Source organism: Dunckerocampus dactyliophorus, chromosome 20, assembly GCF_027744805.1.
Source record: "Dunckerocampus dactyliophorus isolate RoL2022-P2 chromosome 20, RoL_Ddac_1.1, whole genome shotgun sequence".
Lineage (NCBI taxonomy): Eukaryota > Metazoa > Chordata > Actinopteri > Syngnathiformes > Syngnathidae > Dunckerocampus > Dunckerocampus dactyliophorus.
This window is the reverse complement of record NC_072838.1, coordinates 13,149,251-13,163,518: the sequence shown is the minus strand read 5'-3', so window position 1 is coordinate 13,163,518 and position 14,268 is coordinate 13,149,251. Positions and strand designations below refer to the sequence as shown.

The window sequence follows — 14,268 nt, the reverse complement described above, 5'->3', positions numbered from 1 at the left end:
GCATACAGAACAATTGAAGGATGCGGGGGCCACTTTGATGTGTACATTACAGATGGTGAAGCCAATCCAATGTAAGTCAGTATATTACGTCACTAGGAGGGCTTTCAACCAGGCTGGCGCACACACTCACAGTGTAAAATGTATTGAAAAACCGTGAACCATAAGGGCGGAGCAGTACATGGTTTTACTGTGTACCGTTACATCCTTAATAATTACCATATTGCCCGAGTATAAGACAGTATCATTTTTCCTTAACATCTCAAAAAGACTAGTCATGGTGAGTCAGAGCTTTTCTTCCTGTCACACACAGACACTAGTGATCTGGAGTGACAACTGCAGCAGAGACCCGCTGGACAAAAGTGGGATGCTTTTGTTTAATTATTCTGTTTGATTTTGTCTGAATTTTTTTATTTACAAAAAAGAGGGCCTGTCTTATATTCGGGTCAGTACAGACTGCTGGTGCTGTTAAAATGAATGCTTATGACTATACTCACTGGTCCACCAATGCCTGAGTGCATTGGCATTATACAGTTGCACTCTCCAGGGTCGCCCTAAAATGTAAAACATACAGATATGAATATACAAAACATATTAAAGTGCAGTATAGCCTTCAAAACTAGATGCATTCTATTACATATACAACTCTAGACTTTTTAAAAAGTAGTTTTAATCCCGCAATGTTAGGCATTAGGTGACGCTCATAACTGTGGAAGATTAAACACTCTGAATATTTTTAACACTTCATTACCTCCCAGAGTTGCATTAGATGAAATTGTCAACCAAAACTATGCTGTGCAAGCACATAGCGGATCGGAAAATGCACTATGCAAAACAGGTGTAAACCCCCCAAACAGCAGCGTGCCTTCACAATACATCAAGTAAATGTATTAACGAAACATCATTTGCGCTTTGCTGCTGAGTTTAGCTAACTTTTCTCCTTATACAGAACTTTATGTTAACCCGTACAACTGTTGAAAGTACAACTGGCACTATTTTCTTGACTAATTTACTCACGTACAGCCTGGATTGGGGAATCTGGTGAATATGGTAATTAATGGTCTTACACAATTACTGACAACAGACCATGAAAGGACTCTTGTCTGCCAGCTACAACACATGTGTCACCTTTGCTGCTTCTCTATCTATGCCCTACAGCCAGTGTGCCTGTGTGTGTGTGTGTGTGTGTGTGTGTGCGTGATTACCATCTGTTCCACCCTCTCATATTCTAACCCCTCAGAGATCACTTCATCCAAACAAAATGGTAGACTTACCTTGTCCCCCTTAGCTCCATCAACTCCCTGCAAGAGGAGACACACACAATGCACACACACGATTGTTTATTAATCCAGAAGAAAGATCACAGGGCCGTGAGCTGAGCACAGATCAGGGGACACAAGATGAGATGGTGGAAGACATTGGTAACCAAGGATGTCTGCTAGAGGCAGACATCCTTGGTTACCAATGCAACTTAAAATCAAGGGCAATTCTAACTGAAGCTAAAAAAAAAAGTACACTCTTGACAGAAACTAACAGAAGGAGGCAACAATTCAAATTACAAATAGCATATTTTTGAATTGCAGATACAGCCACACAGAATATGTAAATATAACTTTAAATAAAGACTCACACGTCTTCCATCAGCTCCTGGCAACCCACGGGAGCCGGGGGCTCCGTCTCTACCCTGCGAGAGATAAGTAAAAGTGTGTTTGACAACAACACATGCATATTCAGTGGTCACACTTTTACACTTGCAAAAACATGCAATTATGTCATACTGGGGGCCCTGTTACACCGATGCCCATTGGCCCCTGTGGTCCTGGAGGTCCAGCATCCCCTCTCATGCCCTGTGACCAAGAAAACACCAATGTGTTACTTTTACTTAAAAGTCTCCTTTCGCGACCAAGTAATTTTATGCAACCTGTTCACCAGCAGGACCAGCAGGGCCGGGTAATCCAATGGATCCAGGAGGTCCCTAAAGAAAACACACATATTTTAGACCAAATTTTAAAGTATCAAAATGTAGATCATTCAAGATTTGACAAACTTACAACAAGACCCGGAAGTCCTCTTGGTCCCTTGATACCCTGTAAGAGAGATTATTTATAACAGAAATCTTACAGCCCAATTCAATACATGTGGCAGATATGAAAAATGTAAGCACCGATATCATGGAGGGATGTGGTATTCAGTAAAAATATAAATAGGGTCACATCTATCTACAAGTTTTTAGGTTTTTATTAAGAATTCCGCCTTACTTGTGGACCAGGAAGGCCAACTCCTGCAAGTCCAGATTCTCCCTGGAGGGGGCAGAGGATGCAAATACTTAGAAGCCAGTGACATTTCGATTTTGGTTCTTCTTCACAAAATTGCATGTCTGCATGTTGAGAACTAAATATTTCTCTTATCAATCGTTTCATCCTGTCAATGTCAGGTAATCCCAACTTTAAATGCTTTCAAACAACAAGAAATGGACACTTATACCTTGCTCCCTTTGAGACCAGGAGGCCCCTGTATACCCGGTAAGCCTGGTTTACCCTTAAAAAAACAAATATATGTGATCAAATCGTCATCTATTTTGAAGGTACAAGTAGCAAAAACTCAAACTAATGCTTGGCTGACATTTCTGCCAGGCTTCCCCTCTCCTGGGGCACCAGGCTCTCCTCTCTCTCCCTTTGGCCCAGGCACAGCTACACCATCACCCGCCGCAGTGCCCAAAGATGAACAGCTGGTACAAGCATCACCCTGGCAAAACAGATCAGATCAAATTCAGATCCAGAAACCTTGAGGAACAAACTATAGTTAGCAACCCCATTTAGGCCATCTATGTCAAACATCTAACACTGGCATTTCATATACATTTTAATGAAGTTCTACGACAAATATTGAACGTTACTGTTAACATCATGCATGCAATATCAAAAGTGTGGTTGTACCTTCTCCCCCTTCCAGCCCATTAGTCCATCTCGTCCAGGCACTCCAGGCAGTCCTGGGACTCCAGGAGCGCCATCATCTCCCTTATCTCCTTGTTCTCCTTGGTCACCCTGATAATACAGTCAAAGTGTCGAAATCAGTCTAAAATAATCATTCCTGTATGGTTCTTTGATCTTTATAATGTGAAAAATAACAAAAATATGATATGTGTATAAAACTTGAAATGTGTGTTTGCTTATAACATTATTTCTAGCTGATAAAAAAGCATGCAATTCAAAACCTTTCACCATACCGATGTATAGTGTGGTTTGTTGTATTTTTAATATACCGTGTATCGGTAATGGCAAATGTCCACAGCATTGGAGTACTTTTAACTTCAAGGAGAGTCATTCACAGCAATAGAATGCAGCCTGGCTGATGATGTATTTACCAGTTGGTAATACCATGTGACTGGCTTGGTGATATCATTATCTATGATGGGGCAGGGTTTCTTGAAGCATCCTAAATCACAGTTTCATATTATAAGTTTAGATCACCTTAGTTTACTTGATCCATTGGTTATATCAGGACTGTTATGTATCAAAAAGATACTCAGACTATGAAGAAAATGTTTCATTTATGCATTTTGTTTGTCAAGACCTGCTTAATGTTGTTTGAAGTGGTTAATGTGTCTTTGCAGGTATCAGTGAATACACATGGCAGCTTTGGGAGAAAATCTATTAGGGAGATTACCTTATCTCCTTTCTCTCCAGCAATTCCTGGGGGGCCCTGTGTGGGTGTAACACAGTAATGTGACTGTTTTATATCATAGGCGAACTCTTTACTCTGAAATCTCTCAGCGCTTTCTTGTTGAGATCTGTTAAGATGACAAGATCATTGAACCTGTTTGCCTTCTGCACCAAGCCCTGGAGGTCCCGGGGAACCGGGAGGGCCTGGCTCGCCTGGGTTGCCTCTTGTTCCTTCAGGTATTTTGATGCTGGCCGGTCCGCTGCCAACCTCGTATGGTTGGCACACACCACATTCGCCCTTGAGATGGAGGGAGAGGAAGGATGGTTAGTGTGCATGACAATCACTCTAATGCACAGAAAGGACAAGTACATCTTACTTTCTCTCCTTTCTGGCCAGGAAGACTAAAACCAGGAAGTCCAGTATCTCCCTGCAAATAATAACTCAAGATATTATCTTGTCTTTTAAATGAGTTGGCACCATTGGCAAATAATGAAGAATCAGCTCTAATTTTCCTACCTTTTCACCTTTCTCTCCGTTCTTTCCAGCAGATCCTTTCACCCCAAGTTTTCCCTGTTTTACGGATGCACATCTTTTTACAACTGACTGATGTGAAGCAGAACATTCTGTTTAAAGGAGCTTAATCTGAACTCACCGGCTTACCATCAGCTCCTCTTCGCCCTGCATTACCCTGCAGACAAGCCAAAAAAAAACTGAATTCCGAAAATTAATGAAAAGGGATGGGTCTTTTGAATTGGTAATTCATGTTTCATCCTCAGATGCACCCCACAGGAAACCATGTCAAATGCATTTAGTTCTTCACTATCTAGGATTTTTACTAACTTCAAATCCCTATAGCACACCGTCTAGACAAAAAATTATTGCCCCACAGTGAATATCTTGCTCATGTAGTCTATTAAAAGACCCATTTAGCAACCAACTGAATGAATTCCCCCTATGCAAGACTTAAGCATATCCTGCTATTGAGGTCACCTACTCCACGTCTTGTTTCTTATTTATTTTACTTGCCTTCTCTCCTCTAGGACCAGGTGGTCCTACATTTCCCACCTCTCCCTGTGGTGGAGAAAAAGTGAAACAATGCATCATTTTAATGAAGGTCCTTATTGCGGCTCACACATGCAAGAAAAACCACTGATGCAAACAAAAACAAAAAATGCATACTGTATAGTCCAAAGACCATTACCCAATCAATTCCATGCTACCATATCTTGTTGTTTCTGGAAGGTTCTACAAACTAGCAAGGGTAATTATTACAGAACTCAACAAATATACGTACTTGCTCTCCTTTAATTCCAAAGCCTGCTTCCCCTTTTTGGCCCTTCACCTGCAGAGTTTGACTCATGACACCTGGGACCAGGTTTGGAGGTAGCTCTCCCAGGGTGGGGCACACAGAACAGGGCTCACCCTACAGACAAATCCGATGTGGGTCAGAGATGCCTTTGAATAACAGGAACATGGCTACAGACCAGAGAGCGCCGTCGCTACAAGCCAATCACAGATAAGCAATTTGTTGGAGAATTTGTTACATTTTGCAAGTAGGGCACTGACCCTAAATAGACACGCAGTGATTAAAAAGTCTGATAATTAGCTCGTTGAACAGGCACAAAACTTGGATCTTTGACCCCAACTACCCTGGGCATCTTCTGTCCAATTTCATTAAAATTCATAGGGGTCCTGCCCTGAGAATCTAATCCCTGAAAGTCTAAAGGAGCTTGGATAAAATCTCAAAACCTCAATTGACACATCGGATCAATTGGCCTTTCATGCAGGAACTACAATTAACCACATTATAACAGGTTAAACTATTTAATCAGGCATTTTTCTTTATTTTCTGGACTGTAAGTTGCCCTTTTTTCCCAAGTTTGGCTGGTCCTGTGACTTAATAGATCAAAATATATATAATTTCACATGTTTTTAAATGCTAATTCATATTGACTGACATGAACTAAGGAGTGAACATTACCGTCGACAGCACTTCAGCCATGAAATCAATGGTTTCAATGATGTGAAATGAGGTCGGGAGATTGGTGAACTCGCTTACCGGAAACTTGCTTGTTGGACTCGCTGGCTTGTTATGTTAATTTATCCTATTCAGCTTCCCAGGTATGTTCTTTATGCTTTTGTATAACTGAATAAGTGTTCATGTGTTACATCAACATACCAGACACGTATTCAGCCTGGTGTTCTGTGTGCTGTTGTGTCGTTGAATAACTTGCCTTTCCAGATGAAATGTCTGTTCTGTTTTGTGAAATAAATTTGTAAATAAAAACGACTTATAGTCCAGCCTTACATATATCGGAGCGTCTTCTAGTCCGGAAAATACGGTAATGAATCATAGGCCTTATTGCTATTATGTAGCAATGTATTTTAGCAAAACATACAAAATAAACATCTTACATCTACTGTAGCTATGACAACGCCACACTGACCTTTTCCCCTTTAGCGCCATCTGATCCTGGTTGTCCCTGTCAAAAGAAACATCCAAGATATAATTTATAATGCTGACTTCCCCTTGATGAACATGTTTGCTTCGGGATGTCGTGTCGAGACATGGCATCGACAGCATACGGGTCACTGTAATTAGGCAGATGTGGGAGTCTGCGAGCATGACAAAGTGCATGGGTGGGCTTTGTGCACATGTGGGTATATGTGTACATCTAGCAAGTCAGCCATGTGTGTGTGCACTCAAAAGGGAATGATTGCACTTTCCATCTGCTTGCAAAGAGATCCCCTCTGCAAAAGCCAATGCATATCTGAATGTGTTAGGATGCAGATGAGTGTGTTTATGCAGCACTTTCATGGAATATGAAAGAACCATAGGTTATAAATGAACAAACAGGAGATATATACCTTCTGTCCATCCAGACCTTCAAGTCCCTGGTGACAAACATAAAAAAGATGTGTCACTTGTCAAGGTTGTCAGTGAGTGAGTTCAAATCCCAAATTTTGCACGTCTTGTTCTAAATGGATGCTTGCAATATTGGAAATCATTGCAGAGAATCGCATAGGCCCCACACACACCTATCATTTTCCATTCCATTTGGATGGTACTAAATGAACACAAGAAGAAATGTCTTTCCTAAGAGCCAATGCAACACAGTGACATTTCTAAGGATAGGTAGAAGCCCAAGGCCAATATCCTTCTGCAGAATGGTAAGAAAAATGCAAAGCATATGTTCCAGAGACAAATGCTCAAAGATCCGCTTGAGCTGGTTAGGTCTAATGAAAACAGCAGCTAGACTGTAGAAATGTTAAACATAACAGAAAGGGCAGGTGCAGAATACTGTGGATCTATTCCACTTACAGGTGGTCCTATCTCTCCAATGCCTGGTAATCCGGGTTCTCCTTTCTGACCCGGCATACCTTGCAGAGGTACGGTGTTGCTGATGTCAGCTGGTAGCATGGGGCACACTTCGCATGGGTCACCCTGGAAATAGGAGCCAAACACATATTATACAAAAGAAAAAAACATATGATATGCAGGAAAAATGATTAAAGACAATGTTTACTGACTGTAATACCTTTGCTCCTTTAGGCCCTGCCGGTCCTCTCGGCCCCTAAGAGTTGGCAGAATGCCTGAATACCGTATTTTTGAAGCTAATGCATACATTACTGAGATGTAATCTTAAAGATATCTCACTGGATCTCCGGGCAATCCTTCATCTCCTTGAGGTCCTATGTCCCCCTGTTAGGACACAGCATTATACATGTTGAAATGAATGTGGACAAGAGTACATCCAAAGCTGAACAGTCCAAAAGTTGTACGTTGTGGAGTTAAAGTAGATTTTCTAGAAAGATATGTTCTTTAACTTTACAGAGGTGCACAACGAATATGATAAAAGGTGTGACCATAACCACAGCACCAGAAATTTTAATTTCTGAGCCACAGGAAAGAAACAATGAGACTACTTCAACCCATTATATACACAATTACATTTTACCAAGCTGATTCTATGTTGAACATACAATTAAGGAAATGGTACCGATAGAGTAGTCCCTCATTTATCGCGTTTAATGGGTAATAAGTGAATTTCTGCGAAGTAAGATTCTTTATGTATAAATTGAATATTTTTGTAGTTAGAGCATAAAAAAACCTGTTTACAACCTTCTAATTACGGTTTATAACATTATTAGGGCCCTCTAGACATGAAATAATACCCTTATAGTCACCTTTACACTCGTTTTAGCCAATATAGTAGACTAAATAAAAGTAAATAAGACATTTAAGGGGCAGATAGTACGTTACGTCAGGAGCTCAGAGTGGAATTTTAGCTTTGCGTGGGTAACGGCCGCAGAAGTACCCCGTTTTATTAGTGATTATTGTGCTTACTATGACTTCATTCAAACCTGAAATAAAAGCCTGAGTCTGATCCCCTTGTGTTTGACCGAACCGTACAGGCACCTAGTGACCAGTGGAGAATACTACATTTCATCAACATCTTTGAATGCGTCTTTTGAAAGCCTTACATTTGTATTTTTGTTCATATAGCAATTTTTATGCTTGAAAACGCTTAATTTAGGCAAAAAATATGTAACATTTGCTTAAATATGCATATTTTTTATTAATAATAGGCCATATTCAACCATGAAATAGCATTATTTATTAATTAATATATTTGAGAAAAACTGTGATAGAGTGAAAAATCAAAATTCAACCCGCAAACTGGCGAGGGACAATTGTACCACCAAAACAAGTACAAAAATCAAGATGTGTCTTTATTCTGCCTGTCGACTGACAGACATTTGTTTATTTCAGCAATACCAAGAAAAGACCATTAGGTGACAGTACGCAAACACCCTCTTGTCCTCCTCACCGTTACATCTGTCAGGTGCAAGACAGGAGTAATTTTACTTTATTTTTGTTGTATTGAGATTTATTTTACAGTGGTTGACTTCTTTTTACACCTGTGTGATGAATGTTTAGATGCAACTTAAAATGATTGTTATTTATTTTGTTGATGGTAAATTATTATCATAGATGGGATTATATTTGACTTCCACTGTATGTTTTTCTTCATACCAGTAAAGCAATACTAATACTAGCACAGTGATAACTGTAAAAACATTTTAAAAGTGGAAAACCTACCTTGTCTCCCTTTGCACCACCAGGCTCACCGGGAGGGCCCTCAATTAGATTGACACAATTATTTTCTTACAATATATTTATGCTCATGAGAATTGGAATCACAAAAATGTAAAACAAAAAAATCAGTGATGAGGCTTCTTTTTGCATTTAATTTACTCACTGCTGGACCTGGCTTTCCAATCCCCGGCAGGCCTGGATGTCCAGGCATCCCTGGCTCCCCAGCCAAGCCTTCAGGACCCACTGAACCAGAGGCGCCCTGAGAAAAAAAAAAAAAAGCTCACATCGCTGTTTCATGCTAATGCAACAGTGAGGATGTTGCATACAGGTTGATAGATAGGTACTGTAGCTCAGAGTGTTAGACTTAATGCACACAGACCTTCTGTCCCTTGGGGCCGACAACACAGATGGAGCCTGCTCGACCCTGGGAAATGATGATGGACAGACAGAAAAGTGACAGCATCAGTACAGGTCAGTGACATAATCGGTGTCAGCCCGAGTCAGGGAACAGGCTCTCCAAACCTCAATCTCCCAAAATTGTGAGGGCATCTGTTGATTTTCCTCTTAAAATTGGAAATGTAAGAAGCATTATCTTTAGCAAAGAATCTGTAACCTCTTCTGCCTGCCTAATTCCTATCACATCAGCAAGCACATTCATATTCACTATGTTGGATGGATAGGGGCTTAAGAAAAATCTATCCTCAGCCAAATCCATATGTTCGCAAAAACCCACTTAGCCTGGTGAACGGCTGAATGCGATGCAGGAACCAGGGGAATATCTCATTGTAGGCGCCCACGTTGTAATTTGTTCCTAAAAACTTTCCATTGCGTCTGCAGGATCACTGCTTTGAACGGGCAAGATTAAAAGGTTTAAATCTTCCTGAATAGGGGGCTGCCTGCGTGCGAGACGAACAGCCCGGTCAATGAGGCAGCATTGATTGTGCAAGCTTTGTTGCTCTAGTCTAATCTAACTGGCATTACCAAGCTGACTTAAAGTTGTGGCAGACGGGAATGGAGAGATATCAATGGGAGTCTGAGCTTAAAAGAGTAATGCTGAATAAGTTTAGTGAGTATCTGCTCTAAGTCTGATAAAAGTGCATGTCTGCCTATGAGTGCGCTTTGTAAGCAGTTTGGTTGTGAAAACAACAAAACTGATATATTATAATGAGGCTATAATCCATGTGAAAAAAACTGGTTAAAATTTGCAATCTTAAAAAAACTGTATGGACATTTGACCACAGATACTGGGAGGGTTTGGAGACTATCTGTTAAAAATTGTGAGCGTTTAAGAGTTGACAAGAAAATACACTGATTTAATTTTGACTTTATTTAACATACTGATTGATCTTTGACCCCAATTACCTCCAGACAGACCAAGCTGAATCTTGTCACTCTGGGGGAATCCAATTATCATTACAAACATCAATTTGACTTGCCAAAAGTCAAGCTCACATTAGTGAAAAAAGAGCCTATTCTCACAGTAGTTGGATACGAATATTATACAAAAAAGTATTGCATTACAATTAGTACAAAAATGAATTTTTGGGAATTTAATGGTTTTTTTTTAATATGTTAATCCGAATCACAAAATTGCTTGGAAATGGAAAAATAAAGTGTTTCCGTTGCAAAATATACCTGAAAAGCAGGGGTGTCCTGGGGGGCATTTGTGGCCCACAGCTGTTTTTTATTGACCCACGGCACATTCTAAAAAATATAATTTAACAAGAAAAGTAAAAAAAAAAAAAAAAAAAAAAAAAAACAGCAAAAAATGAGAAAGAAGAAATCTAACAAGAAAAAGGTGTACTTTTATGAGAATAACATCATGACATTATGGGGGGGAAAAAACCCAGAAAGAACAAAGTTGCATTCTAACAAAAAAAAGTCGCAATTTCACAAGAATAAACTCATTTAATGAAATATATAAAAAAAAAAATGTTATTTTTAAAAGTCATACAATTATGACTAACAAAACAAAATAAAGTTGTAATATTTGGAAAATTAGGTTGGGGAATAAGTTATACTATAGGAATAAAGTTACAATATTATGAAAAGTAGAAAGTAGAGAGTAGAACTATTTTGGAAAATGTACAGCATAAACAGGGAAAAAGAGCAAAGACTGACATTTGTACTGATAATATGCTTTTTCACCACAACGCTGATATGCAGTTTTTTCTTAAAATGTTAATAACTTCTTAGCATAACTATATTTGTTGCTTTACATAATATCAGAGTGGCCCTTGCATCTTTTCATTTTTCAGTATGTAGCCCTCGGTGGAAAAACTTTGGACACCCCTCTTGTAGAAGTTGTGGAATATGGTATTTTGTGCACTGATGCATGCGCAGTAATGCTCATGTTGCTGGAAAATGGTCTTTTAGTAGCTTTTATACAATTTCCTACTCAATTCACTTGTGAATATATTGAAAACAAAGTAACAGCAAATTGAGAGAAACACCTACATCCTTCCCTGGAGTGCCTGTGAGGCCCTGTGGTCCAGTCTCTCCCTTCTGACCTTTTACTCCCTGGCAAGAGGCAGTTGAAAAGGGTGAGGTATATACCAAAAGAGGAAGGAAGAAAAAATACAGGGTCAAAAATGAAACAGATCAGAACAAGGTCAGGTCTCCATCGTTGATTAGTTATAGTTTCTTAAACCTTTCACCTTGAACTCAGCTGCTTCACCCCAGTTGGCAGGAAGCACCTGCAGAAAAAAGAAACATGTCCACGGCTCAAATCAATGACCTGGTTTTAAAAGGGCATATCACACACACCGCTGGTGCAAAGCAGACAACGCTGCAACCAGTCAGCCATCCTGGAGAACAACCAGCAGGAAACTTATGCTACACACACAACTTGTGAGCAAGAATGCATAATGCAGGCATGAAACTAAGGTATGCTTTACAATTTAGATGCAGTAAAATCATATTCAAGCTTCCGGTGCGGCCACTCTGACTCACCAGTGAATAAACACATAAAGCACACAATCATTCACAATGAAAATAAATGTAGTGCTAAGTTACTGTTGGGTTAGGAGGATTGGCATGCAGTGGGCGGTGGCGCGGTGACCTGTAGCAGAGGATTGGCACTCACCATCTCTCCTCTCTCCCCCTTCTGGCCCTTAGGTCCCTCCATACACTGAGGTTAGAGACACATGGTTGGCATGTTTAACGCAGGATGGGGTTTTGGCTAGATTTTTGCGTGCCAAATAACAAGACAAAGCTTTTTTTGGCACATCATGACGCAGTGTGTATGTGTGTCTGTGATCAAATGGTGAAAGTTACTTACTGAACCTGAATGTGAGCCAGAACAGCCATCACCCTAGGATAGAAAGGCAAACAAAATAGCTATTGCTTTTTATATGCATTCGAGTGTGTGTGTGGGTACGTACGACTTCTTTGGTTCAATGCACCACTTTACAGCACAAGGCATGTCAGGGCATGTAATGATGTCACACATTCCGCTGATACAAGTATTAGCCCTGCTGCACACACTTTCACACAAAATATGACTCACCCGGTCGCCTTTTTCCCCTTTGAGCCCAGAAACTCTTGCAAGATTTATAACCTGAAACACACAAATGATACCACACAGTTAACACCCCAAAGTCATCAAATGATGCCATGTAAAATGACTTAAATGTGAGCTATAGATCATTTATATTGATATTTTAATTCCTATTATGTCTAGAAAACATTTGTGAATTATATGCAGACATTTAATTGAGGTCATTTTCTGCTATAAGTTTATCATGAATGGTCCGTGACATACACTTTTTAACACAATTATGCTCTTTCATAATGCACTCTCCCCATTCAAAGCCTAACTGAGGAGGCGAGAGTGTTTCAGTTAATGTTGTAACCATGTGGTGGCACTATTTCATAAAAAAAAAAAACTATTCTGCTACAGTATGTGTTGGAAGGGATATGAGGTGGGCACTCACACATTAACACATAGCACCCATGGGAGACAGGGATCAGTGGGAATGTTTGATTCCCTCAATACACGATTGAGTGGAGCAGCTGCTATGCAACAGGAGGGTGCCAACACCAAATCTGGATAGCCATTAAAAAAATAACTGAAGTCTTTTTAGCGTAATAAAGTAATTAAATCAGTCACTTACGCCCCCACCCTCCACCTGCTGTTTGTGTGAGCTTCCACACACCATAAAGTCAGCTTATTGACGCTGCAACTGTGGGCTTGCTAGGACGACCCAAGCAGGCAAGGCAGCACAGACACAATGTATTGCTTTCCTCTTTCTTTGTTTTGAAATCTACACCTAAAGCCATCAATGGATGGTGAGATGACTCACTATTCCTGGGCTCTTGTGTCTGATAGTGGGCTCAGTCGGGCCCTTGTAGTTAAAACCTCAGAGGCTTTGCCAATGTTGTTTACAGGGAAGAGCAGGGAGGCAGCTTTCATCGTATATGCTATGAATATCAAGTACTCTTAGTCAATAATGATGGTTTTGATTTAAAAAAAAAAAAAGTCTGCATAAACTTTGTAACGTTATATACACTTGGGGCCTGATCGACTAAGATCCCAAATAACGAGCGCTACATTGCATGACCAAACAAAAAAATTACACGAACCACCAGTGGGTGTGTTGCGGGTGATCTACTTTTCTGCTTGCGCAACTTTTAACCGGTGCAAAAGCAAAGCGGACGCCCTATTTAAATAAGGGTTTTGCGTCTGCTACCGGCTGTCATCATGAAGAGTTTGGGAGAGCAGTGTGGCTAATAAACAAAAAATGAGGTTTGAAGCGACGGAATTGGAGGTTTAAGTGGAGGATGCAAATAAACACATTGGTGAAGTCTATCAGCATTGCATCACCATAATAATAATACTATATTACCGTATATGTTATTTAATATACTGTACATGTTTTACAATATGACATGTTTACACTACAACCTAAATTTAAGATTTATTAGGTTATGATATTCATGTGAATATGTGGAAAATGTACTTATATAGCATTACCTACTTACACTTTAGTTCGATGGTGGCATAGCCAGCTGAAATCCACACTAAAATCCACACTATTGTGCTAAGGGAGGCAACAGGGTGCACAGGGTGTCATTATTACACTGGCACTAACTGCGATGGTGTGCGAGAATGATCCAGACGCAAGAAAATGCTTTTTTTTTTCCACAGGAGATATGGCATGGCTCATTTTTGTGACTGTCTTCAAATCAGCTCTAAAATGGCATTCCTGGATAGATGATACTGTATGCCGCTACTATTTTTATTTCTGACAGTCCAAATATGTTCACAAGTGCACGGAAGATTCTCTCTCTCCATCATCTGTCATTGTACCTGCCTCCTTCTCACCACAATGACTGCAGCCATTTGTGCGTAACGCTGTGCCAGTTTGCACCTGCCTTTCACATGTGGTAAATATAGACGCAAAAACGCCGACCTCAAACAGGTTTCGGTTTGATAAATTACATTGTGGGCAGTAAATGGTCCTCCCACTATTTTGCACTTTTTGATAATCTGCACATATCATATA

The 14,268-nt window shown here is 40.0% G+C and overlaps 1 protein-coding gene across 5 annotated transcripts in view; it reads right to left on the bottom strand.

The window, feature by feature from the left end:
• col16a1 (collagen, type XVI, alpha 1) overlaps positions 1–14,268 on the bottom strand; it is a 78,782-nt gene that overhangs the window by 20,484 nt on the left and 44,030 nt on the right. For all 5 annotated transcript variants that reach the window (XM_054763631.1, XM_054763632.1, XM_054763630.1 and 2 more), the window contains 30 exons: positions 12,270–12,320; positions 12,042–12,074; positions 11,847–11,891; positions 11,419–11,457; positions 11,219–11,281; positions 9,141–9,185; positions 8,925–9,020; positions 8,765–8,803; positions 7,319–7,363; positions 7,200–7,235; positions 6,983–7,105; positions 6,529–6,555; positions 6,108–6,143; positions 4,955–5,083; positions 4,687–4,731; positions 4,313–4,348; positions 4,177–4,230; positions 4,037–4,087; positions 3,814–3,957; positions 3,664–3,699; positions 2,934–3,041; positions 2,620–2,742; positions 2,482–2,535; positions 2,256–2,297; positions 2,049–2,084; positions 1,919–1,972; positions 1,776–1,844; positions 1,628–1,681; positions 1,272–1,298; positions 495–551 (listed from right to left, as the gene is read on the bottom strand). In XM_054763631.1, the coding sequence (XP_054619606.1) occupies positions 495–551; positions 1,272–1,298; positions 1,628–1,681; positions 1,776–1,844; positions 1,919–1,972; positions 2,049–2,084; positions 2,256–2,297; positions 2,482–2,535; positions 2,620–2,742; positions 2,934–3,041; positions 3,664–3,699; positions 3,814–3,957; positions 4,037–4,087; positions 4,177–4,230; positions 4,313–4,348; positions 4,687–4,731; positions 4,955–5,083; positions 6,108–6,143; positions 6,529–6,555; positions 6,983–7,105; positions 7,200–7,235; positions 7,319–7,363; positions 8,765–8,803; positions 8,925–9,020; positions 9,141–9,185; positions 11,219–11,281; positions 11,419–11,457; positions 11,847–11,891; positions 12,042–12,074; positions 12,270–12,320 (1,797 nt within the window). The remainder of the gene's footprint in view (positions 1–494; positions 552–1,271; positions 1,299–1,627; positions 1,682–1,775; positions 1,845–1,918; positions 1,973–2,048; positions 2,085–2,255; positions 2,298–2,481; positions 2,536–2,619; positions 2,743–2,933; positions 3,042–3,663; positions 3,700–3,813; positions 3,958–4,036; positions 4,088–4,176; positions 4,231–4,312; positions 4,349–4,686; positions 4,732–4,954; positions 5,084–6,107; positions 6,144–6,528; positions 6,556–6,982; positions 7,106–7,199; positions 7,236–7,318; positions 7,364–8,764; positions 8,804–8,924; positions 9,021–9,140; positions 9,186–11,218; positions 11,282–11,418; positions 11,458–11,846; positions 11,892–12,041; positions 12,075–12,269; positions 12,321–14,268) is intronic.